Source organism: Myripristis murdjan, chromosome 3 (assembly GCF_902150065.1).
Source record: "Myripristis murdjan chromosome 3, fMyrMur1.1, whole genome shotgun sequence".
NCBI classification, from domain to species: Eukaryota; Metazoa; Chordata; class Actinopteri; order Holocentriformes; family Holocentridae; genus Myripristis; species Myripristis murdjan.
Window position 1 is genome coordinate 43,501,092 of NC_043982.1, and position 27,051 is coordinate 43,528,142.

Here is a 27,051-nt window from a genome sequence, read left to right on the forward strand (position 1 = left end):
ACCTGCTGCTCATAATCAGTTGCCCCCTGTGGGATTAATAAAGTTGTTTGAATTTGAATTTGAATTGACACTGAAGGCATCACGTAGGCTGTTTCAGGTGGTAAATGTAACCTAGCAATGGGAGACAAGCAAAAAATCTCAGGTTCGGGTCGGGGCGCAGTCACTTTGCTTCCATCTCGTGACAGGCTCAGAGGGGAAAATGGTATAAAGTGTTTCTTTAACAATCTTTCTCCAGAATCGCCGACTCCACCTTTACATGCGGTGGACAGATTTCCCCACAAGGATCGATAAAGTAGACCAAACTTCCACTGTTGAGAAATTCAAGACGTCCAGGTGTGATGTGAGTGACGTCTCCCGTCTCCTCCCTGTGCAGAAAACATGTGGTTTCTCCTGCAGGGACGAAGATCTCCAGAGCTGATGGATCGACACGTTCACGGTCCTCCGGCGCTCTGTGTCCTGTCACTGCTGTCACTGAAACCAGCAGGAAGCACACTGTTGTTTTCTGTTTTTTTTGTTTTTTTTTTTCCTTTTTCCTGTTCTGTGATGTGTTCAGTAAAACCCCTGTGTGTTGCACAGGACTTCCTGGAATTCATGAAAGTCATGTAATTTTGAAAAGCCTTAAGCAGACACTGGAAAGTCTGGGAAGTCAATAAATTCTTAGGGAGGAGGTCATGCAAGTTCCTGGAATTTTGTCAGCCTCGTTCAAAAAAAGGTTAGCTCATTATTCACACAAAAAAAGCAATATATAGAATAAAACAGAATAATAACTATAACTGAGCCACTAAATCTAACGTGTGTAGTAAACTTACAGCTGAGATTTTTTTTTTTTTTTTTTTTTTTAAATCATGTTACATTGATCCGGGTCATTGAAATTCAACATTTTAGCCACAAACAGTCATGTAAAAGTTGGGGACCCTGCTTACAGACTGGAGTTTCTACAGGCAGGTCTCAGCTCTTTTGGCTCCGCCCACAGGTGTTTAAGGCCCTGCTTCCACCTGGCATTAACATCCGTCCTTCGTGATCCGGACCAGCTCAGCTCAGCTCAGGTGTGAACAGCAGCAGTTTGTCCTCAGTGCGTCTCTCAGGACACATTCAGAGTCCTGGGACACTTTTGTCCACATGGCATTAGAGGTGTAAATAGGCAGGTGACCCAGGACGGACTGAGGCTCCGCCCACTCACCTGCCGTCCTCTGTCCCGACTCCCAGACACAGAAAGCCTCTCCTGTGTGACTCTGGCCAGCAGCTGGACTGTCAGCTGATGGATCAAATCAAAGTGAAGTGCAGCTCGCTCGAAGCAGCTCGAAGCAAACTGTGTGCCTGCAGGGGGCGCTACAGGGGAGCAGGAGGAGCTCAGCTGCCCTTAATAAGACATGAGCTCCCCTAAAAACATGAGGCAAGACATTTTGGGGGGGTCTCTAAGATATGTACTGACATCACGCAGGGTTTTTTCTTCCATATGAAATTCAGAGACAGCAATTAAACACAGTCTTTCTAACCTTTACCATAGGAATACTACAGAAATACTACAGGCGACAGTGTGAATGTGAGCGTTGCAGTTATTACAGGAATGCCATAGAAATATTCCAGGTTGGTTTATCCACCTCAACGGAGAACAAGACCCTCTCAGATTGGAATATTTCTGTGGATATATCTGTGGATATTTGTGGAATAATTCAATAATCTGAGCCTGAACGTGGACGTGTCGAGAGTTTTAATTTGCACACAGAGCAGGAAAGTGAGATCCAATCACAAGCAGGCAGGTGAGACGCATGTTGACACCAGGTGTGAACGGAGGGACTGACAGCTGCCCGCTTGTGATCGGATCACCAAAGACACATTTTAATGCCAGGTGTGAACAGCAAAAATAAAATCTGTAGGATTAACTCCAGGCTGTTTACTCGTTTGTCAGTTAAACCACTAGGAGGCGTTGCTGTTTGTTTGTTTCTTTCTTCCTGCATTCTGTGATAATGTGTGTGTATGCAGACACAGAAACCAAGTTCTTATCATCACGATGTTCATCACGTGAGTAATGTTTGAGTTGTGTGACGCCTGTTTACAAAGATTCAGCGGTTCAGTTTGTCCATCCTATCACTGGATGCTTTAATTTAAGCAGCAAAGCCAAAAAACAACAAACAAACAAATAAACAAACAAACAAACAAAACACACCGGCTTCTCGGGAAAGAAAAGAAATGCTTGTGTGCAGATTTTGGTCACTGGACTATGTGGTAAATAAAAAATTTTTTATGGTGGATGGCAAACACACAGCATATACTGTTGCACTGTGTCTAGTTGCATAATTATATTTTCCATGAAGCTGATGTATTCTTTTAGGTGAGATGATTTTTTTTTTCTTTTTAACCAAAAAATGGAACAAAAAGGGACAAGCTTACTTTGTGTCAGTTTATTTATTATAAATGCAGATTTTTCCTCAATCAGGCGAGTGGCTGCAGTTTGTGTTTGTTTGCAGTTTGGATGAACGGGAAGCGGCTGTGTTTTCTGAGGCCTTCATCAATGTGAGACAGTACCTGTGTGTGTGTGTATGTGTGTGTGTGTGTGTGTTTCAGACTGCATCCTGTAAAATGCTCGCTACAAAAATGATTTGAAAAACTTATTTTAAATAAATCCATGAAACATTTTGTAAACACCTTGTAGATGTCTCTTTTTTTTCAGAATCAGCTGTATCCAGTGGCTCTACAGGTTTGAGAAAATCTTAATATTAAATCATGAAATAGTCTTCAATCTGACTTTGTGAGGTCTTCACTTCAACAGAAAACATTTTAACTAAAAGGACTATATTTTGGTGTGGTTACACAAACAACATTACAGAAGTGTGTACAAAATCTGTTTAGGTGTGTAAGCTGTGCAGTAAATTCCTATTCAGTGTAGAGATGGAGATAACGTGTTTGTAATGCATTCCGGTTACGGAGGACACATCTGAACGGTGGAGAAAGAGATGGTGGCGGAGACTGTTTTCATCCTTTAACTCTAGTTTTGTGGAGAAACGGAGAAAATGCATTGAGGCGATCTCAGGTGCAGTGCTGTGCCCGGCCATGCGGGGGCAGCAGTGCGCACTCGCAGCACCAAATCTGCAGGAAACAAAGCGAGTCGTGCAAAACCAGGAGAGGAAGAGGAAGTTGCAGCTCTTCAGTACATCCGTGCTCTAAAACTCATGTGTCTAAAATAGATTTTCTGTTTCTGTTGTACCAGAATTGATAAAGTTATTTTCACGAAGCCAGTGGAAACGTACAAATGGACGGTGAGTTTAATACGGCATGGCTGTCGGCTTGAACTGATCCGTGTCGAAACATCATGTTAGCATGTTATGCTAATAGTCAACACAATTAATAGTTTTTGTTAAACTAAGAGTTGATCTAACGCAGTTTTTTAGTCATCGGGGTCTGTCTTACAACCAGGCAAGTATTTGATCTGCGAAACAGCTCTTATATTAACACAGTTTGAATAAAAGAGTCATTTCCACAGCCTCCCTGCGCTCCCTTTCCACCAGAATACAGCAGATGGCGGCATCGAGCAACTTAAGCCAAAGTATTGACAAAGTTTAAATTTGAGTTAAATCGGGGGTTTCTTTGCTGGATTAGATGCATGCCGAATTGAAAAGAGGCTCTTAAACTTTTAGAAAACATCGTCATTTACCTTCATGGGCGTGTGCCTTCGCTGTTGAGCAAGGCAGCGTGACTTTGCCACAGTTTTGAATGGAGGTTTGGTGGCTGACACTTTATGCAGATTAGAGAGGAGAAACTGCACAGAGGCCTCGTGCTCGTGTGTTCACGTGTTAGGTGGTAAATAAACAGTAGAATGGCACCGACCTGTTCATCTTGAATAACTTCACCCCAAAGGGTTTATAAAGTCACCACTACAGTAAATGTGATGTGATGTATTTGTGTTTTTTTTTTTTTTTTTTTTTTTTGAAAATATAGTTTGGTTGTATTCACAAGTTGCTGTTTTTTTTTTTTTTTTTTTTTTTTAATTTATTTATTTTATTTGACAAGGACAATACAAAAAACAATGTATCAAGTTATAAAACATGAAACCATTGCATTGTATATGGGGTTTATAGCCAAGGCTAGTTTGCGACCCCAGTCCCTGGTTGGGCCTTTCTATACAAATATCTACAATATATGATTAAAAATGATCAATTACACCAAATTACAGTCATAAAAGCTGTGTCATCACCAATTTAAAATATGCCAATTAGTGTTCGCACATTTGGTTGGATTTCAACCAGAGTTAAACCTTATCATTAAATATTTTTCACTGGCACTGGCACACTGGCACATTTAAAAATCAATTTTTTGCTCCACATGTTTTCCACAGAGAGGCTAGTCAGAGCCAAAATCCCAACTGAGCTGGAGAAGGTTTTGGGTGTTGAGGTGAGCACATTATTCTCTGGTTATTGTCAGATTCAGATTGAAGTGTGACAACAGCTCTAAACTGACCCAGACTCACATTATGAGACACAGTTTCCAGTGTTTTGGTGCAAATTATTCTGAGAATTTCCTGCTTAAAGGAAGTGAAGTGAGATTATACACATTTAGCAGGTTAATATTAACAAAAAGTAATATTAGAGTTTGCTTTTCTCTCTGTGATTATATTTTACACTGCAGTTCCTTTAGAGAAAAGCTAATAACCAACATGAACTTAATAATCGCCTTTGTCCTGTCTCCAGTCTCAGCCAAAGTCAAAGGCAGAGGCTTTCGTCCAGGCTTTCCTGCAAAGCAGCACCCGGCAGGACACAAACAGCCTGAACACTCACAAGGCTGTTATCCTGGGCTACGCCAGGCCCAAGAAGAAGAAGAGCCAGAACAGCAAGAAAGCCAGAGGGCTCAATGCCAGGCAGAAAAGGGAAATGAAGGTTTTCCAAATCAAGCCGGAACACCAGAGGTTTGTCGGGAATCTAAAAATGTGGGACGTCACTCAAACTTCCCAAGCTTCCTCAAGTGAAAAATATTTACACCAAGATGTGGGAGAGTTTTTAATGTTTATAAAGTGTTGATGTGCATGAGAGTCTAGATAACACATCCTCCGAGGTTGTTAATTTTTTAAAAGAATACATAAATATATCAATTCTCAGTCTACAGGTGGTACTTTGGTGTAATTGCTGTAGTGAAAATCATTGGCCATGTGTTCAAAATGGAGGTTGTGCTTCAACAATAGGATTCACAGGGGAGTGCTAAACCCAAAACACAATGTGCATTTTGAAAAAATAAAAATGTGAAAGGCAGCAAAGCCAAAATTTCCATGTCAAGAGGACAAAATGCTCACATTTCACCTGTTTATTTGACCTTCACCAGACTGTAAATCTCAAACACTCTGACCCTCTTTTGTCTTGAAAATTTGCGATGTGCTACCGTATCACTTTTGTTTTGTTAGTGTGAGTGTTTCTCGAAGTTAAAAACACATTTTCCCTGACTGATTTCTTCCTTCCTTCTCCTCCGAGTTTTACTCAACAGGATAAACTTGTTGGACGTGATTTTGGTTTCCCATCAGCCTCTCGCTCCTTTCATCCTCTGTCATTGCCAGAAAATCTACCCAGTGTTTCCCCTATGGTGTTTTTACTGGTGGGTGGTTAAGCACCACTGACGACTGACAGAGGATTTATGCTTCATGTCTTTTTTTTTTTTTTTTTACCTCAATAGACACCTAAACATGAGGTTTCTACCATAAATACCCATAAAAAACTAATTCTGTGCCTTTTTTATGCCATAAAGATACTGAATTCATTTATATACACTTTGCCAGTGAGGCATTTTGTTACTTTAAACTTCAAACTGGGTTTACTACACTTTACTATATGATCTGATAGTATGCAGACGATAGTAAAGATAATGAGAGATGTTAGTGTTACATATTGTAACTGCTCTGTGTGATTTAATGGGAGTTGCTCAATGACAGCAGCTAGAACATCAATCATAATCAGCCACTGACATGAGGTGTATGTGTCCCACACCCACCCACAGAGAGAGGTACAGGTGCATCTGCAGGTTCACACTTTGAGGACTATATATATTGGCTGCTGCTTTACTGCTGAATTTACTTTGAAAGATGCATGACAAGCTGACATAACAGACAAGCTGACATAACAGACAAGCTGACATAACAGTGCAGACAGTCGCCTCAGTCTCACCTGAACGTACAGACATGGCGTACAACTCCAGTTTCATAATTGCTGTTGTACGTTTTATGGCAATAATCTGAAATTCCTTTATGGTACTCTGCACAAAGTTTCCACTTTAGTCCCCCCCCCCCCCCCCCCCCCCCCCCCCCCCCCCCCCCCCAACGCACACATATTGAAGTACAGGTTAAGCAACTTTAAGACATTTTATTTCAGGTTCAGACTTTGAGAACGATACACAGCTGCTGCTTTACTGCTGAATTTAATTTGACATACACATGATAACCTGATAGAAGATTTGCATGCTGTACATGTTATGGCAGTAAAATTCCTTTATGATCCTGTGCACACAGTGGTGGTGGGAGAGGAAACACTGGCTCCCACTTCCTGTTTTGTGCTGTTAAAGTGCTTCTTCCTAATCCAAATCCTCAGAGTCCTGGTGTTAATTGTCTAATCTGGTTCTGATTGGACACCAGATGAACCCTGTTGATTGTCTGGCAGAACAGAAACACAGCACTGACCCGGATTTAGAAAAAGCATTCCAGATTTCCTGCCATATCTGACCCGGTGTCACCGTCACACCGTGTGAAATGCAGTGCAGAGGCTGCTAGGCGTCGCAGTGATTCTGGTTAACGTCTTTAAGAATTAACATGGTCATGATTTACTGATGGAGCCCCCGTCATTTTTCCCCCCTGTCCTCACTTGTAGATATGAACTTTTCCTGCCCCTGCACAACCTGTGGAGACAATACATCATCGACCTGTGCAACGGACTGAAGCCATCAAGGTGAGAGTCCTGGAGGTTCAGTGGTTTTGCTGCATCGCCTGATTGTTGTAGATATCAGCGGTATATCTCTGATGAATGTCCCTGTGCTCTGCAGCAATCCACAGCTCGTTCAGCAGAAGCTCTTGAAGGCAGACTTCCACGGTGCCATTATCACAGGTAGGAGTTTCTTGGTGCCCTGAATCAGTGATTCTTGAACTGTCGATCCGGACCCTCTTTTGGGTCGTGGGAAGGCGTCTCGCATTCTTTTCTCAAGAACAGAGGGTGAAAAATTTCAAATAATGCAATGAAGGCACAATTTGTTTTTTGTCTGAATTAATGGAGCCTTACATTACATGGCTGCATTACAGAAGATAAAAAAAAAATAGACTGTTTGGCAGAAACTGGCAAGTAAGAGTGGATTTCATGGGGTCTTAAACTTTCTTTGAGGAACTTGCTCGTTCTGCTTAATCCATATCAAAAACACAACCTTTTTCAAGTTCCACCTCTTCAAGTGTAAGTTTGAAGTTAATACCAGGTCATAGCTTGAACTTTAAGTTTTGGCATAACACTTATGGCCCTTTTCCACTAGTACCTACTCGACTCGGCTCGGTTTGAGAGCTTTTCCATTAGGTGGTGGTACCTGGTAGCAGATACTATTTTGGGACCTTCTCAGCCAGGGTTCCAAGCGAGCTGAGTCGAGCCGAAATGTGACGTAAACGCCGTGCAGGCCACTGATTGTACGGGGAGTGATGACACATGAGAGCGACTCCTGCACGAAAACCAAACCCGGCATTAAAAAAAAAAAAAAAAAAAAACGGCAACAGTGACCGTGCGCATTGATCACCGCTGAAGTTGGCAAAGTCGGAAAATGGCAAGCAAACCGGTATCGTGGTCAAACGAAGAGGTGGAGACTTTTCTGAGCTTGGTGGCGGCCCAAAGAATCCAGAGGGAGCTGGACGGTGCGCCGCCTCGCTATGACGACTCCACCCACAGTGAGCTGGTACTCAACTGTAATGGAAAACCACCCAAACCGTGTCGAGGCGAGTAGAGTCGAGCCGAGTAGGTACTAGTGGAAAAGGGGCATTATTCACTGGACGTCCTGCTCCCTGGTGTTTGTCACTAACCGTGGCCATGCTGACGTTTTGTTTGCAGTGGTTCGCTCCAAATGTCCGTCATACGTGGGAACGACAGGGATCCTGGTCCAGGAGTTCAAACACGTCTTCAAAATCATCACCAAAGAGGACAGACTGAAAGGTCGGTCATCCTAACAGTTGATATTTCTTTATCGAGCATCACAGAACAGCCGTTATATAATTATACTAAGTTTGAGAAGCTTTGAGAAGTAAAAATAGTTTTCTGTGGATTTCCATTCGGCGTTTTAAGTGCGTGCCACCCGCTCACATGTGACCGAACCGCTCAGTTTTATGATGATGTCGACTCTCAGAGCTGCTTCACATTCAGGCTTGTTTGTGGGATTTTAGTAAACCACTGGAGCAGCTGCATCTGTGATCAGACCACCTGGGTCTGTAGATACCAAGCTTATCAGAATTACTTACAGGAGTCGTCCTAAAACCGCTCTTATGGCCAAAAGAGTTTTCTGTGGCTGTTGTTGCATTTTTCCAGTTGCAAGGAAACACAAAACGGCGATGACTGTAATTTCTGCAGAGGGCAGACGATCATCATGTAAATGGACTAATGGCTGCAAAGACATCTCCAACATAGGGCTGAGTGATAAATTGAGTAATTTGGATATATAGTAAGAAAATAAGAAAAATCTAGATAATATTGAGAGAATTTCTGAGATTAAAGTTGTTGATTTATGAGAAAAAAAACTTTGATCTTCTCTGAGATTGAAGTCTAATTTATGAGAGAAAAAAAACAAAAAATTCTGAGATTATAAAGTCACAAATATATGAGGGGGAAAAAAAACAGAAAACTAGTGTTTCTATGGGATTCAGTCAGAAGGAAATCCTGGTGGTTTTCTCCCAGAATCACAATCTCCTCCTCAGCATCTAGACTTTGAAGAGACGTTGCTGTGACTTGGGCCGATTCAGCAGAAAACAATCTTGTGATTCTGGGCTAAAATCAGCAGGATTTCTTTGTTTCTAAATCCTGTTGCAGAGCAGAATTTGATGAGGTGATCAGCTGCAGGCCTGAGACACGGAGAGCATCAGCAGAGGCAACACATGTTGCTCTTTTATAAGTATAAGAGAGATAAGAAACTATTTTTCCAAGTTTTTTTCTTGTAAGTTTATGACTTTAATCTCACAGTTTTTTTTTTCCTCAGAATTTTACCCCCCTCTCCTGGCTCTTCTGTTCCCTCCTGTCAGTGGCTGTAATATACCATCGTATTTTTGGGCACTAATTTCCTCTGAGACGCTCGGTAACTCCGGCCCGGGTCTTGGACTCTCCTTCTCTCTCTGAATTCACCTCCCTCTCTCTCCCTCTGTGGCAGTAATCCCCAAGAGGAACAGCGTGTTCGCCGTGGAAATCAACGGCTTTGTCTCCTACATCTACGGGAGCAAGTTTGAACAGCGCGCCAGCGAACGGTCCGCCAAGAAGTTTAAAGTCAAAGGAACCATCGACTTGTGACGACAGACGGGCTTCAGCCTCAGAGCGTTGGTGGACTGTCACCTTGATGCTGATGTGTCGACAGCTGGGAGGATCTGCTGGGTGGAGCTCCTGGTGGCTTGTGATACACACACAGTCACTTTTCAGTGTTGACAGGGTGTAAGCTCGTGAATTAGCAGAGCGCCAACAGAAACGTCTTGCAGAGGGTCAATCCTGCACATCTGCACGCTAAATACTCTGACAGTAAATAGGCCTGATTAGATACAGATGTAAATTATGGATTGGATATCGGACTGACGTTACTGATCTGCACACCGTTACGCGTTAGACATACAAACACGCACACACACACTGCCTTCTGTAGTGTTTCTATGTTTCTGTAGTTATCTATCACTGCTGCCTCCACAACAGACTGTTAGCCAGGCTGGTGAACACAGAGGGTTTCTTCTTCTGCAGGCAAGTGCAGTCAAGGCAAAGCAGTGTTTTGTTTTATGATTATTTATTTATTATTTTTTTATACACTCAGTGTCACTTTCTCAGCTCCAGCTGTCCAGTCTGATGCAGCTCAGCAGCTCTGCCATAATTTCTACCTTTTAACAAAGTTAATAATGTTCAGTTTGTGTTGACATTGTGGAGAATGTGTCACTTTAATTCTGTGTTTATTACTGAGGTTGTAGTTTGCAGAGGTCTGCTACTGGACTGCATTATACTGAGAGGTGTTTCTGATTTTTTTGTCCTCCCTATTTATTTATAATGAGGGGGACAAAATAGTGGAAACAGCTGTCAGTAAAATGCAGTCCAGTCCAACAGCAGCACTAACTATGAGCTCAATGCCAAACATAGAAGTGAATGAACACCTCTGTTACCGTGACAACAAGACAAGCTCAGCATTATAGGCAGCAGGAGAGGAAACTTTAGGGCAGAACAGTTGGATTAGATTAGATTAGATTAGATTGTACAGGTGGAGCTGATAAAGTAAACACTGAGAGTAAGTTTAACGCCCACTAGAGGACAGAGCAGCCATTTGTTTTGTTTGAACTACACAATAAAAAGAAATCTCTGCTTAACCTCTTTGCTTTTGGTGTCAGTAGTGTCCTCTGGAAAATGTACCTGAGTTTGATGAAGCTGAGCAGAATTACATCACAGTACAGACATCCAGTCAGAATTTAGTGCAGTGATGTTTATTTCCCAGCCCTTTCACCCACTCATGGAAATACCCAGGCATTTTAGAGCAGGTCTGCTTTCCGCATTCTTGCTTCTGCAGTGCTGCATGTTTGTGTGTATGTGTGTGTTTGTGTTTGTGTGTCTTTCTGCAGCGTAGTTGTCTAACCGCGTGTTAACTCTGCTGAACCCTCAAGTGTCTGTCGATGTGATGACAGATAACTCAACAGCGGTGAGACTCAAACGATTGGTATGAACAGGACTCTTTTTTTCATCGAGTGTTTGGGCTCAGGAAATTTTTGGAATGAAAGACTTTACCGGCAGGCAAAAAAAAAAAAACAAAAAAACAAACAGACATAAAACCCCAAGTCAGATAAGATCACTGCTGTCCTGATAAAACAGGTCATCTTCACAGAATCCAGATTAGCGAGAAATGGGCTAGAAATAAACTCCTGTGATGTCAGATTAGCTGGCAAGACAAGAGTGAAATGGGTGAAGTAGAAAGGAGGTTATACATGCACTCACCTGCATTTATAAACAATACATTACGAAGTTAAAATGCAAAAAAAAAAAAAAAAGTCTTGGATGGCTGAATAACTTATTTTTATGAGTCCTTAAACTAATGAATCAGAACAGCCTTCATATTGACATAAATAAAGATTAGATGCTGTAATCAGTATGTTTGGGCTTTGTTTTTTGTTTTTGTTTTTTAGACTATAAGCTAATGTTTCCCCTCTGAATTCACTCAAAATCAAGATTGTCTTCTTTTGTGTCTTCAAAGCTATCCTGATCTGAGGTTTTTAAAAACACAAGCCTTTAGTTTCCATGTTCAGCCTTGATAAAGGTGGATTTGAATTAGGCTCGACTAAAATGGCCACCATAAATCATCAACATTTTATTGATCGGTTTCAAAAATCCCAATTTTCAGGCATAATTCAATCCAATTATCGGAATCCCACCATACAAGGTTCAGAAACGGGCCTGGGAGGACAAGTGGATGCAGACTGTTTCAGAGATTTAGTTCATATTAGAAATAGAAACAGTGTCTGCTCCTCATTTTAGTGCTTAATGTGTCAAATTCACACTGAAGAGACGAACAGTCACGCTCCGAACTCGAGTTATTGTTTACATGCGTGTTGATCGATGGACTGGTGGTTGATGCGCAGCGACAAAACACAAAATACATGCAAGCATTCTCAACCTGCAAATAGAAATGTGTGCTTGTATGGACACAGAAAACAAACAACTGCAGGTATTAATTATAGTTTTTGAGCTCCAGGATGCCATGTGAACAAGGCCGCTGTACTGAGTGGACATAAACTAGTTTTCTCCGTTAGGGTTAGGGTTAGGGTTAGTTTTTTTTTTTTTTTTTCTTTTTAAATTGTATCCTGACACGACACGAGTTTTTACTGAGAACTGAAGCTGTTTTTCAGCGTTTCTTTCTTCTTCACACACACACTCACACACAGAGACTCACACGTCTCTGGTGGCCACTGAGATGCTTCACTGGGCGAAAAGCCTGAGAAGAGCCGATGGAAACTGCCACTTAGAGCAACTCAGTGTAAATCAGGCCGCCATATCATGCTCTATAGGTTTTTAATTTTCCACCTGTAAACACCCCGCCATGCCCCCAACACATCCCTGCTTGTACAGTGGACTATTTTAATTCTATTTATGCTATTTTAAACGTACTTAGTAATATTTTAATTCTATTTATACGCATTGTTTTAAAGCTAGTTTAACACTTTTTGATTGTGTGTAGGAGTGTGGCTACGATTGTTGTTATTTGTGAGTTGCTGGACACTTAAATTTCCCTTTGGGGATGAATAAAGCTCTACCTACCTACCCACCCACCGCTGTGTATCTGGCTGATTCAAGTTCAAATTTATTTAACGCCAAATAACACCGTTTACAGGCTCAAAGGGCTTTACCTGCCCACAGGTTCGCCACAAACAGGACGACGCCCCCCGACCTAACCCTCATAGCGGGTAAGAGACAAAAAAATAAATAAATTAAAAAAAACAGCGGCTGTAACTGGGAAAAATGGGAGAAATGTTGAGTGGGAGCACAGAGGGAGGAGCGCCCCGTCCGGACCACTCAGGTGTGCAACAGGTGCCGGCCAGGTGGGCAAATTACACACATCACACTCATGAAATCAAATGCAAGAAAACACAATGACAGACAACATTCAAACCACCGATACCTTGTTATGAAAGTTATGTTACGGAGTGATGAAATTAACGACGATGGTGATGACAGGTGAAATTACACAGCAAATGCCAGTAATAGCAGGCAGACATACCTGGCCCGGCCGCTGACTTGTGGGTTGGCAACATGTTGCAGTTGGATGAAACGGCATTTTTCCAGCGCCGGCCGAAGCGGCTCAACCTGTCTTACAGTATGGCTCTGAGATTGTTTCAAACGTGTGCATGTTGATCACGCTCTCGCTGTCTGGTTTATGGTGCGCTGACATTTTTCACTCCTGCGCTGTCGCTCTCCTCCCAAACAGCGTGCAGTGTATGAATCTGTAGCTTATAGTCTTTAAAAACAGTAATAATAATGATGATCTTTATTTGTAGAGCACTTTCTAAATCCAGTGCACTCTTAAAACATTTTGGAAAGGCAGAATTACAGAGACCAGAGATTGAGTATTGTTTTTTTGTTTTTTTTTCTTTTTTTTTTTTCCCATTTTTCGTGTCATGTTGAACAATGAATTTCCAAGATTTTGTTTGTAAATTTAGTCAAATGTGCTCCTCCCCTTTGCCCCCCTCTCTGTTCTTGCTAAACAGGTTTCTGGAAGTTCCCTTTTTAACAGTTAAAAAGCATGAGTGCGGCTGTGCTGCTCATTTGAGAAACGAGTCAGACACAAGACAACAGATACAAGACAAGTGCAGCGGCAGAGAGATTTACCACAGCTCACAGACCGCTGCAGCCACCGCCACTTCTATTGTGAACCTGCTCCTCAGCCCAGAAGTGATATTACCTCAGGCACCATGAGCGACCAGCTGACGTTCACCCTGGAGAACCGGGACCGGATCCAGGCGGTGGAGAGCTCCTTCGGCCCGACGGGGAAGCCGCTGTTCCAGCCGGGCCGGGTTCTGATCGGAGAGGGCCGCCTGCTGAAGCAGAGTCGCCGGGGGCCGCAGCCCAAGGCCTTCTTCCTCTTCAATGACATGCTGGTGTACGGCAGCATCATCCTCCACGGCCGCTGGCACAAGAACCAGAAGATCATTTCTCTAGGTTTGTGTCTTTTCAGATTGTTGTAGGCCTACTTTGGTACTTGGTAGTTATCTGTGAAACTTAATAATGCAGTTACATGAGTTTGAAGGTGCTCTAACAGTCGAAACAAGACAATTTGCACAAGATAAAAAGATATGGTAAAGCTACAAAGCCTCTAACAGGCCATTTGTGTGTTTTGCTTTGGTATTGCCAAAATGAAATATGTGAGTTCACATAGTTTACATGCCAAATTTAGCAGGACTTCAACTTATCAACTTATTGTCTGTTTTTTTCTGAGCTATTGGTAAAACTAATCCATAATGAGGCCGGATGCAGAAATCTGATTGGCTTTTGGTGGCGAACAACCACCTGACAAGGTGTCAGACCAGCATTTTCAACATGAACCAGCCGAGTTTTCCTCCCTTTGTTATACTGAATTAACGTGCCATGCTCCTCTCTCCATCTTTGCAGAGGACATCGAGCTGGAGGACATGGAGGACGGCTTGACAATGAGCAATCAGTGGCTGATTCGGACACCTAAAAAGTCGTTCTACGTGGCCGCCGCCTCGCCTGCTGAGAAACGGGCCTGGATGGAGCACATCGAGGAGTGCCGCTCCCAGCTGCTGCAGAGCGCAAGCCGGCGACGAAGCTCCACCTTTGCCGTCACCTGGATCCCGGACAGCGCCTCCGCCATCTGCATGCGCTGCTCCGGCAAGTTCAGCTTCACCCATCGGCGACACCACTGCCGACACTGCGGCTTCGTGGTCTGCGATTCCTGCTCCAAGGAGCGAGTGATGCTGGAGCACATCGACTGCACGAAGCCGCTGAGGGTGTGCAAGCTGTGTTACACCGGTCTCATGAAGAAGGAGAACCGCTGGAGCGGTGGCAGCGATGGGAAGAGCGGCTCGTACGAAGAAGACGCGGCCGCTCCGGAGCTGGAGCTGTCCAGCAACGAGGAGCCGATGGAAAGCCACGCGCCCAGCCGCTGGGTGACCCCCGAGATGGACAGCTGGTCGCCGTACGTCTACCTGAAACCAGAGCACACGAAGCCCCTCACGACATAAACGTGTGAATGAGAGAGCAGCGATCAGTCCCGGTGCGAAACGCAAATGTCTCGTCGGTCTGAACTGCTTGTCGGTGTTTCCTAACTAAACATAAAGTGTGTACCCGAAAACGCAGACACAAAGCTGACGCAGATACACAGGAACTTGTTAAAAACCACTGTGACGCAGGTCCTGAACAGGTGGTGGAGGGAACAAGAAAACCCCAAAACGGCAGAGCACTTGTTAAATAAAATGTCATCACTGTGCAGAAGTTGTCACATTGTGCAACACTAATATTTATCAGACATGAAGAGCATACATCTTTATTCTTTAAGCCTCGATCGAGCCTCGGTTTACCATTGTTGTCCTTCATTTTATTTAAGTCCACTGTTTGTATATTCCCTGTACATGCCAGTCACTGTTTACTTGAAAAAATGCACTTTTTATATGATAATGCATCATGTATAATGAATTATGTATTATTGTGTATCTCCTACAACTGTACATTTACTTTGGAAAACAGCAATACTCTATCTTTTATATATTAACATTTTACATCCTCATGAATGCATGTATTTTTCTATATGAAATCATCTGTGAACAATAAATAAAACAGTTAAGTGCACCGGTTTTTGTCAATCTTCATCTCTTTGTGCTCCTCTTCCTCCAGACGTGCGCTCTCAGTGCGGGCGCTCGCCACCACTGACAGCAGACAGCAGGTCTTGTGTTGTTTCAGCGGTTTCTTGTGTTAAAATTGGTGTTTCTTGTTCAAACAAGAAAAAACAAAGCTGACATTCCTTGCATTTCTCCATGAATAATGGGGGTTTTATTTATTTATTAGTTTGTTTATTTCATCCAACTGCAACATGTTGCAGTTGGATGAAACAGCATTTTTCCAGCGCCGGCCGAAGCGGCTCAACCAGTCTTACCGTACGGCTCTGAGATTGTGTCAAACGTGTGCATGTTGATCACGCTCTCGCTGTCTGCAGTGCCGGCTTTACCTGTGTTGGCGCTCTAGACAAAATTACTCCCTTGCGCCCTCCCATGCCCCCCCCCCCCCCCCCCCCCCCGACGCCGGTAATATACCCCGACGATGTCGCGACGGTCAACAATCCCGCTGCCGGCGCCCCTCTGGCCGCTAGCGGCGCCCCTCCAGCAGATGGCGCCCTAGGCAATTGCCTATATCGCCTATGCCAAAAGCCGGCCCTGGCTGTCTGGTTCATGGTGCGCTGACATTTTTCACTCCTGCGCTGTCGCTCTCCTCCCAAACAGTGTGCAGTGTATGAATCTGTAGCTTATAGTCTTTAAAAACAGTAATAATAATGATGATCTTTATTTGTAGAGCACTTACAAAAAAGCCATGTTACAAAGTGCATCACAAAGGCTGCAAAAACGAACAAAAATATAACAAGTGATGATAAAATGATGAAAGACAGCTCAAAGAAAAAGAAAACTTCAGTAAAAGCAGAAAGGCTCTGTGATAAAAGTGTTTGGAGAAGGGCTTAAAGAAATCAGTGGCTCAGCCGACTGGATTTCCTCTGGAAAATCCCACAGTCGTCGTCACTTCTTTAGTTCGCCGTTTGCCACCTGCAGCTTTGCCTGTGTTCTTCATACGAGCAGATTTTAGAGTGCAAGTGCTGTAATAACTGTACTGCTGCATGCTTTATTTTGCATTTACACGCTCAGTGATTGAAAATGTGGTGAAACATGATTGTACCGCCGTGAAAATGTTCCCTTGTGAGCTCAAAATGCCCTCGTTTCCTCCAGGATGAGTCCAGTTTTCTGTCAAACACACACACACACACACACGCACACACACTATACACTCCTATACCAGCTCTCATAAAGTGTTATTAACTTTTATCTGTCTATTCTTTGACTGCTGAGCTTTAAAAAAAAAAAAAAAAAAGTATGATTCCAATGTTTTTGTTCTTGGGCCATGCTCTGTCTTCACCTTATTGTTTTTCATGTTTCATGCTAAAACAAATTTTCCCTTGGGGACACTGACACTGAAACGCAGCCGGACATGTGGCTGCTCATCTCATTTTGAATTGCATGAATTCAAATTTTACTCTTGCATTGGTGGTGGCCGGGTACTGCATGTGATGCAACCGTCTCATACATCACAGACTATTCCAGTGCACTCTTAAAACATTTTGGAAAGGCAGAATCACAGAGACCAGAGATTGAGTATTGTTTTTTTCCTTTTTTCATGTCATGTTGTTTTTGTCAATGAATTTGGAACTTTCCAAATTTTGTTTCTAAATTTAGTCAAATGTGCTTCCCCGCACTCCTCCCCTCTTTATTCTTGCAAAATGGTAAAGCTCAAAGGGACTTCCCTCCTTGCTGACACCTCCTCCACCTCAGAGTTAAAAAGCATGAGTGCGGCTGTGCTGCTCATTTGAGAAACGAGTCAGACACAAGACAACAGATACAAGACAAGTGCAGCAGCAGAGAGATTTACCACAGCTCACAGACCGCTGCAGCCACCGCCACTTCTATTGTGAACCTGCTCCTCAGCCCAGAAGTGATATTACCTCAGGCACCATGAGCGACCAGCTGACGTTCACCCTGGAGAACCGGGACCGGATCCAGGCGGTGGAGAGCTCCTTCGGCCCGACGGGGAAGCCGCTGTTCCAGCCGGGCCGGGTTCTGATCGGAGAGGGCCGCCTGCTGAAGCAGAGTCGCCGGGGGCCGCAGCCCAAGGCCTTCTTCCTCTTCAATGACATGCTGGTGTACGGCAGCATCATCCTCCACGGCCGCTGGCACAAGAACCAGAAGATCATTTCTCTAGGTTTGTGTCTTTTCAGATTGTTGTAGGCCTACTTTGGTACTTGGTAGTTATCTGTGAAACTTAATAATGCAGTTACATGAGTTTGAAGGTGCTCTAACAGTCGAAACAAGACAATTTGCACAAGATAAAAAGATATGGTAAAGTAACAAAGCCTCTAACAGGCCATTTGTGTGTTTTGCTTTGGTATTGCCAAAATGAAATATGTGAGTTCACATAGTTTACATGCCAAATTTAGCAGGACTTCAACTTATCAACTTATTGTCTGTTTTCAACATGAACCAGCCTAGTTTTCCTCCCTTTGTTATACTGAATTAACGTGCCATGCTCCTCTCTCCATCTTTGCAGAGGACATCGAGCTGGAGGACATGGAGGACGGCTTGACAATGAGCAATCAGTGGCTGATTCGGACACCTAAAAAGTCGTTCTACGTGGCCGCCGCCTCGCCTGCTGAGAAACGGGCCTGGATGGAGCACATCGAGGAGTGCCGCTCCCAGCTGCTGCAGAGCGCAAGCCGGCGCCGAAGCTCCACCTTTGCCGTCACCTGGATCCCGGACAGCGCCTCCGCCATCTGTATGCGCTGCTCCGGCAAGTTCAGCTTCACCCATCGGCGACACCACTGCCGACACTGCGGCTTCGTGGTCTGCAATTCCTGCTCCAAGGAGCGAGTGGTGCTGGAGCACATCGACTGCACAAAGCCGCTGAGGGTGTGCAAGCTGTGTTACACCGGTCTCATGAAGAAGGAGAACCGCCGGAGGGGTGGCAGCGATGGGAAGAGCGGCTCGGACGAAGAAGACGCGGCTGCTCCGGAGCTGGAGCTGTCCAGCAACGAGGAGCCGATGGAAAGCCACGCGCCCAGCCGCTGGGTGACCCCCGAGATGGACAGCTGGTCGCCGTACGTCTACCTGAAACCAGAGCACAGGAAGCCCCTCACGACATAAACGTGTGAATGAGAGAGCAGCGATCAGTCAGCAAATGTCTCGTCGGTCTGAACTGCTTGTCGGTGTTTCCTAACTAAACATAAAGTGTGTACCCGAAAACGCAGACACAAAGCTGATGCAGATACACAGGAACTTGTTAAAAACCACTGTGATGCAGGTCCTGAACAGGTGGTGGAGGGAACAAGAAAACCCCAAAACAGCAGAGCACTTGTTAAATAAAATGTCATCACTGTGCAGAAGTTGTCACATTGTGCAACACTAATATTTATCAGACATGAAGAGCATACATCTTTATTCTTTAAGCCTCAATCGAGCCTCAGTTTACCATTGTTGTCCTTCATTTTATTTAAGTCCACTGTTTGTATATTCCCTGTACATGCCAGTCACTGTTTACTTGAAAAAATGCACTTTTTATATGTTAATGCATCATGTATAATGAATTATGTATTATTGTCTCCTACAACTGTACATTTACTTTGGAAAACAGCAATACTCTATCTTTTATATATTAACATTTTACATCCTCATGAATGCATGTATTTTTCTATATGAAATCATCTGTGAACAATAAATGAAACAGTTAAGTGTACCCGTTTTTGTCATTCGTCATTTTTCTCTAGTGAAGGCCATATTTAGCAGGAACTCTAAAGTCGTCTGACACCAGCATTAAAGCTCACGTCATCTCACAGGCGACTAACCTCATGTTTCCTGTGCAAACATAAATCAGGGTTGACCTGAAATGCGCTGCAGAGCCCAGCCGAGGACAAAGGCTGACGTTCGCAGACATGAATTTGAATATGAACTTTGGTGCGTTGGTGTGTGAGGAGGAGGTCAAGGCAGATGGGAGTGCTCTCTGCAGACGCTGTTTATTTTTGAGCGTTAGCCGTTCTAAAGAAGTGTTGCATGGAGAGTCTTGACAAACCCGTTCTCACATGTGTCATCATCATCATGACTGGGCAATCCCCCACAATCCCTGGAAACACCATTCAGACACTGGCCGTGCTTGCTTCATACACGGCAAAATAAACAAAAAAATCATCGCACATTGTAAGAATCATATCATAATTTAAAATCACTCTTCATTAGGAGAAGTATCAGCAGCAAATCCACTCACGTTTTCTCCAGGAACGAGACAAAGCCCGGAGTATGTGGTGGAACCTGTCTGGCCTGCAGTAATCTCACACCCGTGGGCGCCGGCTCACTCGATCCGGTATTTGTTTATTTTTTAATCTTTCAAGCTATAACTGTTGTCGGCAACACGGAACAAGGAAAGGTTTCACGTTGCGTCCCATTTTGAAAGACAACAGCAGTGAGAAAGTGTGTGAAGGGCAGCGAGCTGATTGGTTTCTGCAGATAAAGAGGCCATTGTAAGCGATTGATGGTGACGATGCAGCCGTGTCTGCTGTGACAAAGAAAAAGCTTTTTCCAGGATGTCTGCACTAAAAATACCTGTGCTTGTTTGTTTTGTTTTTTTCTCAAGACTGCGAACAAGGGCCGGTGTAGAGGGGAAAATAAAAACATAATAATAATATTATTCAGAAAAAAAAAAATTCCAAGATTAAAGTCGTAAATTTTTGAGGGAAAAAAAAAAACTGTGATTATGAAGTCACAAATTTATGAGAAAGACCTAAGAAATTCTGGGATGAAAGTTGTAAATTTATGAGAAAAATACTCGAAAATGAGATTCTGAGATGATGAATTCTCACATTTATGTGAAAAACACTTGGAAATATAATCTCAGAGAACAGCCAAGTTTTTTTCACATAAATGTATGACTTTAAGGTTTGAAAATTCTGTTTTTTTTTCTCAGAATATTACCAATAATAAGTTTTCATGTGAATTTCATCTGCATTACACTACACCTCATTTATTCAGCTGCACTGAACTAAAGTCGCAGCCACATCTATTTTATATGAAAGAAAACATACATTACACACCTATATATATATCTATATACACTCCATGTCCACGTTATCAGCTCCACCTGTGCAATCTAAACTAATCTAACCCAACTGTTGAGCCATAAAGTTTCCTCTACTGCTGCCTATAATGCTCAGGTTTTCTTGTTGTCACGGTAACAGAGGTGTTCATTCACTTCTATGTTTGGCATTGAGCTCATCGTTAGTGCTGCTGTTGGACTGGACTGCATTTTACTGACAGCTGTTTCCACTATTCTGTCCCCCCTTATTTTATATAAATAGGGAGCACAAAAAAATCAGAAACACCTCTCAGTATAATGTAGTCCAGTAGCAGACCTCTGCAAACTACAACCTAAATAATAAACAGAGAATTAAAGTGACACATTCTGCACAATGTCAACACAAACTGCACATTACATGAAAAACAAGCTAAGAACATAAAGTAAATAAGCTACAGTAAGACTGAGCACCTAAAACTCAATTAAAGTGCATATGCATCGATAAGAATGTGGAAAAAAATGTCTACATCAGAGGTATTCAGATATTCTACCTCTGATACACAATAAATCACCCAATCCATTAATCTGTTTGCCATGTTAGTATTAGCACCAGTGGTGTTCATATTTAGCTTGCAAATTGTGTGGCCTAAGGTGTAGAAAAAATGAGAAAAAACATGGAAAATGGCTGCAAAATGTACAGTCTCAGCAGATGTTGCTAGTCTCCACTAATATAATCAATAAGCTAATAGGTTTTATGGCATTGGAGGCTATTTAGCTGTTTTAATGTGAAGCCTGTGTGTTTGTCCTGAGTGTGAAGTGGAGCGGGTCGACGTGTTGCAGCTGAGCCCAGAGCTCCAACAAACCGTTCTGCAAATCATGTGGGGCTGCTAAAGATTTCACAACATAAAAGCTAAATCCCTCAGTTTTTACATATGAATTTCCAACATCGTCCTCAGCTTTCATAAACTGATAATTGGCTGTGGAAAGTTTCACTAAATTTTCACTCAAACTCATGTGGAGGACTTTATTCTGGTGATGGAAAACTGGTGTGAAGAAAGTCTGAAGTCTCTGAAAGTTCATTTTCATATCGTAGTGGAATGAATGGAAACCAGCGGCTGGAGGAAAGGGAGGAGAAATGATGTGGCAGCTCTGAAATGCGCCTGCTGGCTTTGGGAGAAGATCAGCAGAAAGTGGGGAAAGCAGTACGTGCAACGGGCTGCGACCAGAATGGCTGTTTTTCTTCAGATATCTCAGTGTTCGAGAAAAAGGGAAGGAAATGGTGTCACTGCCAAATAACCAAATAACATCAGTTCATCTCTGACGCTGTGGTTTGTCCTTCTTGGGCTGGTGATGTGAGGAGGTTCCTCTTTATTGTAAGTTGAGCTCTTCACAGCAGGCGAGTCGTGAGAGCGTCCCTCAGCAGCTTCATCACGTCTTCCTTCAAACCGTTTCCTCAGAAGCAGCTCGTCTTGTGTTGGGGGAAGACTCTCCACGAGAATCCCAGGGTCGCAAAACATCTTTCATACTGTTATATGAAAGCCTTTTTTCCAATGAGATGCATTTCACTCCTCCTCTTTAATTTGCAGCTTTTATTCTTTCATCAATTATTCATCTTTTTTTGTCCCATTGCTGTCGTGTTGATTGATTTTCCTCACTTCTCCCTGTAAAGGACTTTGTAATACTGTTTTGATGGTGCCATATAAAATAAATGTATTATTAATATGATTTAGATTGTGATTTAGAAAGACTAATTGTGTTTTATAGTAGAGTAGCTCTTTATAGCAACCTTGACCTTCTATTTAGGTCATCAACAAAGAAACATAAAGTACCTGAATAATTTTGTGGAGGTTTAAACTGCTGGGGTCAAACATAAAAGATGTTAGTGAATTTGAATGTAACAGGAGGGTTAATTAAAGCTACCTAGAAAAAGTAGCTCAAACTACTTTGTTAAAAAAAAATGTCAAATTGACAATGTGCATTTGGAACAAAATATACACAAAGAAGAAATATACAGCGAAGTCACATGTCAGAAAAAAATGGCTCTCAGTTGCATGTCCACGTGTTCACAAACAAACAAATAAACAAATAAACAAATACCCCATTATTCATGGAGAAATGCAAGGAATGTCAGCTTTGTTTTTCTTCTTCTTTGAACAAGAAACACCGATTTTAATGCAAGAAACCGCTGAAACAACACAAGACCTGCTGTCTGCTGTCAGTGGTGGCGAGCGCCCGCACTGAGAGCGCACGTTTGGAGGCAGAGGAGCACAAAGAGATGAAGACTGACAACACAAGCGGCTGTGAAGTCTTCAGGGAGGATGGATCAGGAAACACGAGGACGCAGGAGGAGGACGGCCCGACAGACAGGAACAGTTAAGTTTTGGTGTTTCAAATATTCATGTTGAGAAGAGTGACTTGGTTTGAATCATGAAAACTGAAATTCAGTGAGCAGCATATCAAAGTAGTGGCCTTTCCTCTTTAATAATTTCACCTCACTGCTGTTTATGGCTTTAGACTTTAGGACTTCAACAGACCAAAGAGACGAAGAGACGGGAAAACGAGAGGCCAGGAAGAGACTTTGGAAGAATGCAAGGGAACAACTGGGAAGATGATGAAGAACCTGCTTAGGTGGGCACAGCAGAACTCACCCTGAAATCATTTTCCTCTGATATCACAGTTCATGCTCAGCTTGGTGATGCTCTTCATGCACCTCTTATTAAATACACAGTCATTTTGCGGTCTTCCCACTGCTTGCTTTGGGAAAAGATTATCGGAAGCGTGAGATTTTGTAGGTATTATGCTAAACATGCAAAATCACCGTTATGGTCTTTTATCAATGCATTTGTATATGACATAAAAATAACACAATCTAAAAATGTAACAAGCCAGATCTAATAGAATCCCAGTCAAAAATAAACACAGACATTGTACCTTCAGGAAATGGGTGTGTGGAGAGCCTGATAACATGGAGTGTGATCAGTGCTGTGTAGTTGTGGTCTCTAATGGATTTATGGCTGACATCCAGTGCAGATTGTCTGCTACCATAACAGAAGCATCGATGTTAAGTTCCTCAAATGTGAGGGAAGTCTTGGTTTGCTCTGGTCAGTTTTTGATTAACCCTTTGAAACCTGGACTGACATGACATTTCTTATGCTTAAACGGCTGTGAAAGGCGTCTCCTTCAGAAGCTGCATGGCTGCCGCCCCGGTCAGCCTCTCGATCTCCCGCTCGTGAACAAGACCCCCGAGATATCTGAAATGCTCCACTTGAGACAGTAAGTTTATTTTGGTGAAATTTGTGTAACAAAGTGACAACAGTACAACTGTAAAACAATACAAAACATGAAGTTGGGAGGTGGAATAGAGGGGGGTAACAGCCACAAAATAATCAGACATCATCAGGACAGAACAAGACAGGAGAAAAAAGAAAAATAACAAAAAAAAAAAAAGCAAGAAAAACAAGCAAGCATGGGAGAGGCAAGTGCAGCTGGTGTGTCTTTGAGGGGGAGAAAGTTCAAATGAGAGGGATGAATGATGTTGATGAGAGGGGTTAACGAGACAGTAACTTCTCCCAACTCGAGGGAGACTAGGGCCCCCTCCTGGAGCCAGGCCTGGGGCGCGGGGGCTCACAGTCAAGCACCTGATGGTCCACGGCATCTGGCTGGACTCAGCCTGAACAAGCCACCTGGGGGTCCGCCCTTCCGTAGGCCCCCCACCTGCCCCACCCAGGAGGGGCTGGGTGCAATGACACCTGGTGGACTGGATTAAGCATGCGGGCATGCTTAGCCTGTAGTTTTTAGGAATCGCGACCATTTTTTTGAGAAGAGGTTGAGTCACTGTATGTTTAATTATGCAAAGTACGAGGTGCCAGCTGCATCAGCTCTGAAAGGAAATGAAATGCCGCGTTACAGGACAGGAAAAATCCTCTTTACTGCAGGTTCAGGTGCTCACACCGACTGAATGGAAAGCCTTTGTGGAGAAACTGCACAGGCACAGCTGTGGTGGTATATCCACGCCAAACCTTGTGAGAATAAATCAAACCTTGCATGACAAGACACGGCACTGCTGTGTGTGGGTGTTTCAGGTTTCAGGTTCAAGTTTGACTTTATTTAGAGCCCAAAATAGAGCCGTGTCCCAGTTTCAAAGGGCTGTACACGCCCACAGGTTTAAAACAAACAAAACAGGACGACACCGCCTCATTTAACAATCATGGCAGGTGGGAAAAAACTCCAGAGAATACTCGCTGATGAAATATGAAGGAGGCAATCTTGAGAAGGACCACAGGCAGAGGGGACCCCCTGCTGGCCATACATGTGTGCAACAGGTGCTGCCTGAGTGGGCAAATCAGGGTGTGTTCAGACCTGTGACTCGTTTGCTTTGTTCTGATTAAGGGGCTAAAACAGCTGTTCTCTCACTGGTCATAAATCCTGGAAGAAAACCCCCCACTTCTTCTTCTTCTTCTTCTGTTTCGTCTTCTGCTGCTGTTTCTTTCTTTCTTTCTTTTCTTTTTTTTTTTTTTTGGTTGAAGGTTGGTAACCGGGTGCATTACTGCCCCCCCTCTATTGAAGGCTGAACCACAGTTGTGAGCAGGCCCAAACAGAATCTGATCGATCTGAATCGATGAAAAATCCCCCCTGACTGTGGCTAATGTCATGTCGTGAGGTGGAACAACAGGGGAGAAAACAACCTGTTGTAACAACTAAAAGATGTGGAAAATCAAATGTACAGCAGATGAGCTGAGGCGACGCGGATTGCTGCCAGAGAGAGGATATATGAATCTGCCAGTGATGTTTATGAGAGCGGGGGAGAGTTGGACTGTAAAGTCTGTCAGCACTCGGTGGATTATCTGAGGAGACAGATTATCTGAGGAAACAGAGCACTGTGGAGCATCTAAAGTCCCACAGACTCTGCATAGCGGTGACATCATGCATGCAGCCCAGTCTCCTGAAGCAGCCAATCACGATCGAGGTGTCAGAGCCAGCCAATCATCTCCTCATCCCTGAACACACCTATTTACAGAAAGAGTGGCAGACATACCTGTACCTGGCATACAAAGTATATAACAATTAACATTAAAACACAATTACGACAATTACGAATTAAATAGATTTGGCTGTGACTTTAGTTCAGTGCAGCTGAATAAATGAGCTTTGGCCTTATGCAGATGAAATTTACCTGTTTCAAAATAACATAATTATCTACAATTTTTCTCCGAATGCTATCACTTCCTCTTCAAAAGGGAAGGTCGTCATGTCAATAGGCATCTGCTCTTAATTTATTTGTCTGCTGTTTGATGAATACTGTGAAATAAATAAGATGTCTTACAAGCAAGATGTTGGTCCCCTTAAAATGAGGTAAACATTAATGTGTTGATAACAATCAGCTATTACACTCGTTCAACTAATCACAAACAGTTCATGGACTTTATTTAACACTTCAGCTCTCTGGTGGGGAGCAGCTGTAAAAGCAACACTTTCTGAGGGATGGGGCCTACAATAAAAACAGTTCTTGCACCATCATGTGGTGAATCAGCGCAACAACACCTCTATACAGCTACAATGACATGTAGGGCTCTAGTTTCGCAGACCAGGCGAGGCGGGGGCGTAGCGCAGATGCGCTTCGCCAACTGGGTGTGGCCAGGCGGATTTTCCAAGTTTGGCACGCAGTTCTCGGTGGCGCAAGTACTCCGCCGTTCCTCCTACCGGCGCAAGGGAGGAGAGAAGGCGTGGAGTGGGTTTGACACAGCCGATTCACATGTAACCAATCAAATGAGCCCCTGTCCTTGCCTTTAAAATGCGCTGCGCGAAGGCGTAATGAAAGTTTACACAGCTGACATGGAGGTCTATTGCCGCGGGCGGAGCGGAGCTCAGGAGACAGGCGCGGAGCGGAGACCGGCGAGCAGTGCGGACACGTCACCAAAACCTCACAGGCAGGCTTCCGGAATTGTCAGGCACATGAACGATGCAATAAATACCGAAAAAAACACTATTCAATGCTACGATCACAATCAGCACATACATATATCTCCATATCAACTGTCCCGTCACAACTGATGTCAGATCAAAGGAGATTGGCACCGTTTGTGCTGATCGTGAGGTTTTGGTGATGTGCGCCAGCCAGCCAAACTTCCACTGCGCCGGCTCCGCTCCGCCTTGCGCTGAAAGTAGACGTGGTTTCAGATTGCGAGCTTTTGGCGCACCTCGGCGAAGCCTTTTGGCACGAAACTGTCACTGCGCCAAGCCGAATCTGTCGACACCTCCCCCCGCTGCGCTGCCACTCCCATCTCGGCGAACCTCCGCCTGCGAAACTTGGACACTGTCCGCCTCTGCCGCTTTGCCGGTCGAAACTAGCTCTGCGCGGGGTTCGCCTCACTGCGCCACCCCGCGCTGCGCTGGGAAACTAGAGCCCGTAGTCTCAGTCCGTACCACTTACGTAACATTTACCAGGACTGTAAAGACACACACACACTGGGAGAACAAGTAGTCTAAAAGTAAATTCATGTTATTTGATTGC

The 27,051-nt window shown here is 43.6% G+C and overlaps 4 protein-coding genes across 5 annotated transcripts in view; all 4 read left to right on the forward strand.

Annotated features, from left to right (window-relative positions):
* The window catches only part of tpcn2 (two pore segment channel 2), a 35,293-nt gene extending 32,713 nt beyond the window's left edge, over positions 1-2,580 (forward strand). The window contains exon 26 of one of the 2 annotated variants that reach the window (XM_030048217.1): positions 374-2,580. In XM_030048217.1, coding sequence (XP_029904077.1) covers position 374 — 1 coding nt within the window. In that variant the 3' untranslated portion in view covers positions 375-2,580. The remainder of the gene's footprint in view (positions 1-373) is intronic. The other variant, XM_030048216.1, reaches the window with a different exon arrangement.
* A 516-nt stretch (positions 2,581-3,096) lies between these two features.
* Positions 3,097-10,066, forward strand: pop4 (POP4 homolog, ribonuclease P/MRP subunit). The gene is made up of 7 exons (XM_030048219.1): positions 3,097-3,257; positions 4,334-4,389; positions 4,686-4,900; positions 6,840-6,917; positions 7,012-7,073; positions 8,049-8,150; positions 9,352-10,066. Exons 1-7 carry the CDS (start codon positions 3,251-3,253, stop codon positions 9,486-9,488), a joined length of 657 nt encoding a protein of 218 aa, XP_029904079.1. The 5' UTR covers positions 3,097-3,250; the 3' UTR covers positions 9,489-10,066.
* Positions 10,067-13,492: 3,426 nt separating this feature from the next.
* Positions 13,493-15,445, forward strand: LOC115376445 (pleckstrin homology domain-containing family F member 2-like). The gene is made up of 2 exons (XM_030076020.1): positions 13,493-13,868; positions 14,319-15,445. Exons 1-2 carry the CDS (start codon positions 13,622-13,624, stop codon positions 14,909-14,911), a joined length of 840 nt encoding a protein of 279 aa, XP_029931880.1. The 5' UTR covers positions 13,493-13,621; the 3' UTR covers positions 14,912-15,445.
* A 1,902-nt stretch (positions 15,446-17,347) lies between these two features.
* On the forward strand, positions 17,348-18,649 carry LOC115376434 (pleckstrin homology domain-containing family F member 2-like). Its single transcript, XM_030076010.1, has 2 exons — positions 17,348-17,684; positions 18,030-18,649. Exons 1-2 carry the CDS (start codon positions 17,438-17,440, stop codon positions 18,620-18,622), a joined length of 840 nt encoding a protein of 279 aa, XP_029931870.1. The 5' UTR covers positions 17,348-17,437; the 3' UTR covers positions 18,623-18,649.
* Positions 18,650-27,051: the final 8,402 nt, after the last annotated feature.

Excerpts from the sequence above, each read along its gene's own strand:
- pop4 (XM_030048219.1), top strand. Across the intron at positions 4,390-4,685 it reads AGAAGGTTTTGGGTGTTGAG|TCTCAGCCAAAGTCAAAGGC; the intron begins GTGAGCACATTA and ends TCCTGTCTCCAG. Across the intron at positions 4,901-6,839 it reads ATCAAGCCGGAACACCAGAG|ATATGAACTTTTCCTGCCCC; the intron begins GTTTGTCGGGAA and ends CCTCACTTGTAG.
- LOC115376445 (XM_030076020.1), top strand. The coding sequence starts at position 13,622 with ATGAGCGACCAGCTGACGTTCACCCTGGAGAACCGGGACCGGATCCAG. Across the intron at positions 13,869-14,318 it reads CCAGAAGATCATTTCTCTAG|AGGACATCGAGCTGGAGGAC; the intron begins GTTTGTGTCTTT and ends CCATCTTTGCAG.
- LOC115376434 (XM_030076010.1), top strand. The coding sequence starts at position 17,438 with ATGAGCGACCAGCTGACGTTCACCCTGGAGAACCGGGACCGGATCCAG. Across the intron at positions 17,685-18,029 it reads CCAGAAGATCATTTCTCTAG|AGGACATCGAGCTGGAGGAC; the intron begins GTTTGTGTCTTT and ends CCATCTTTGCAG.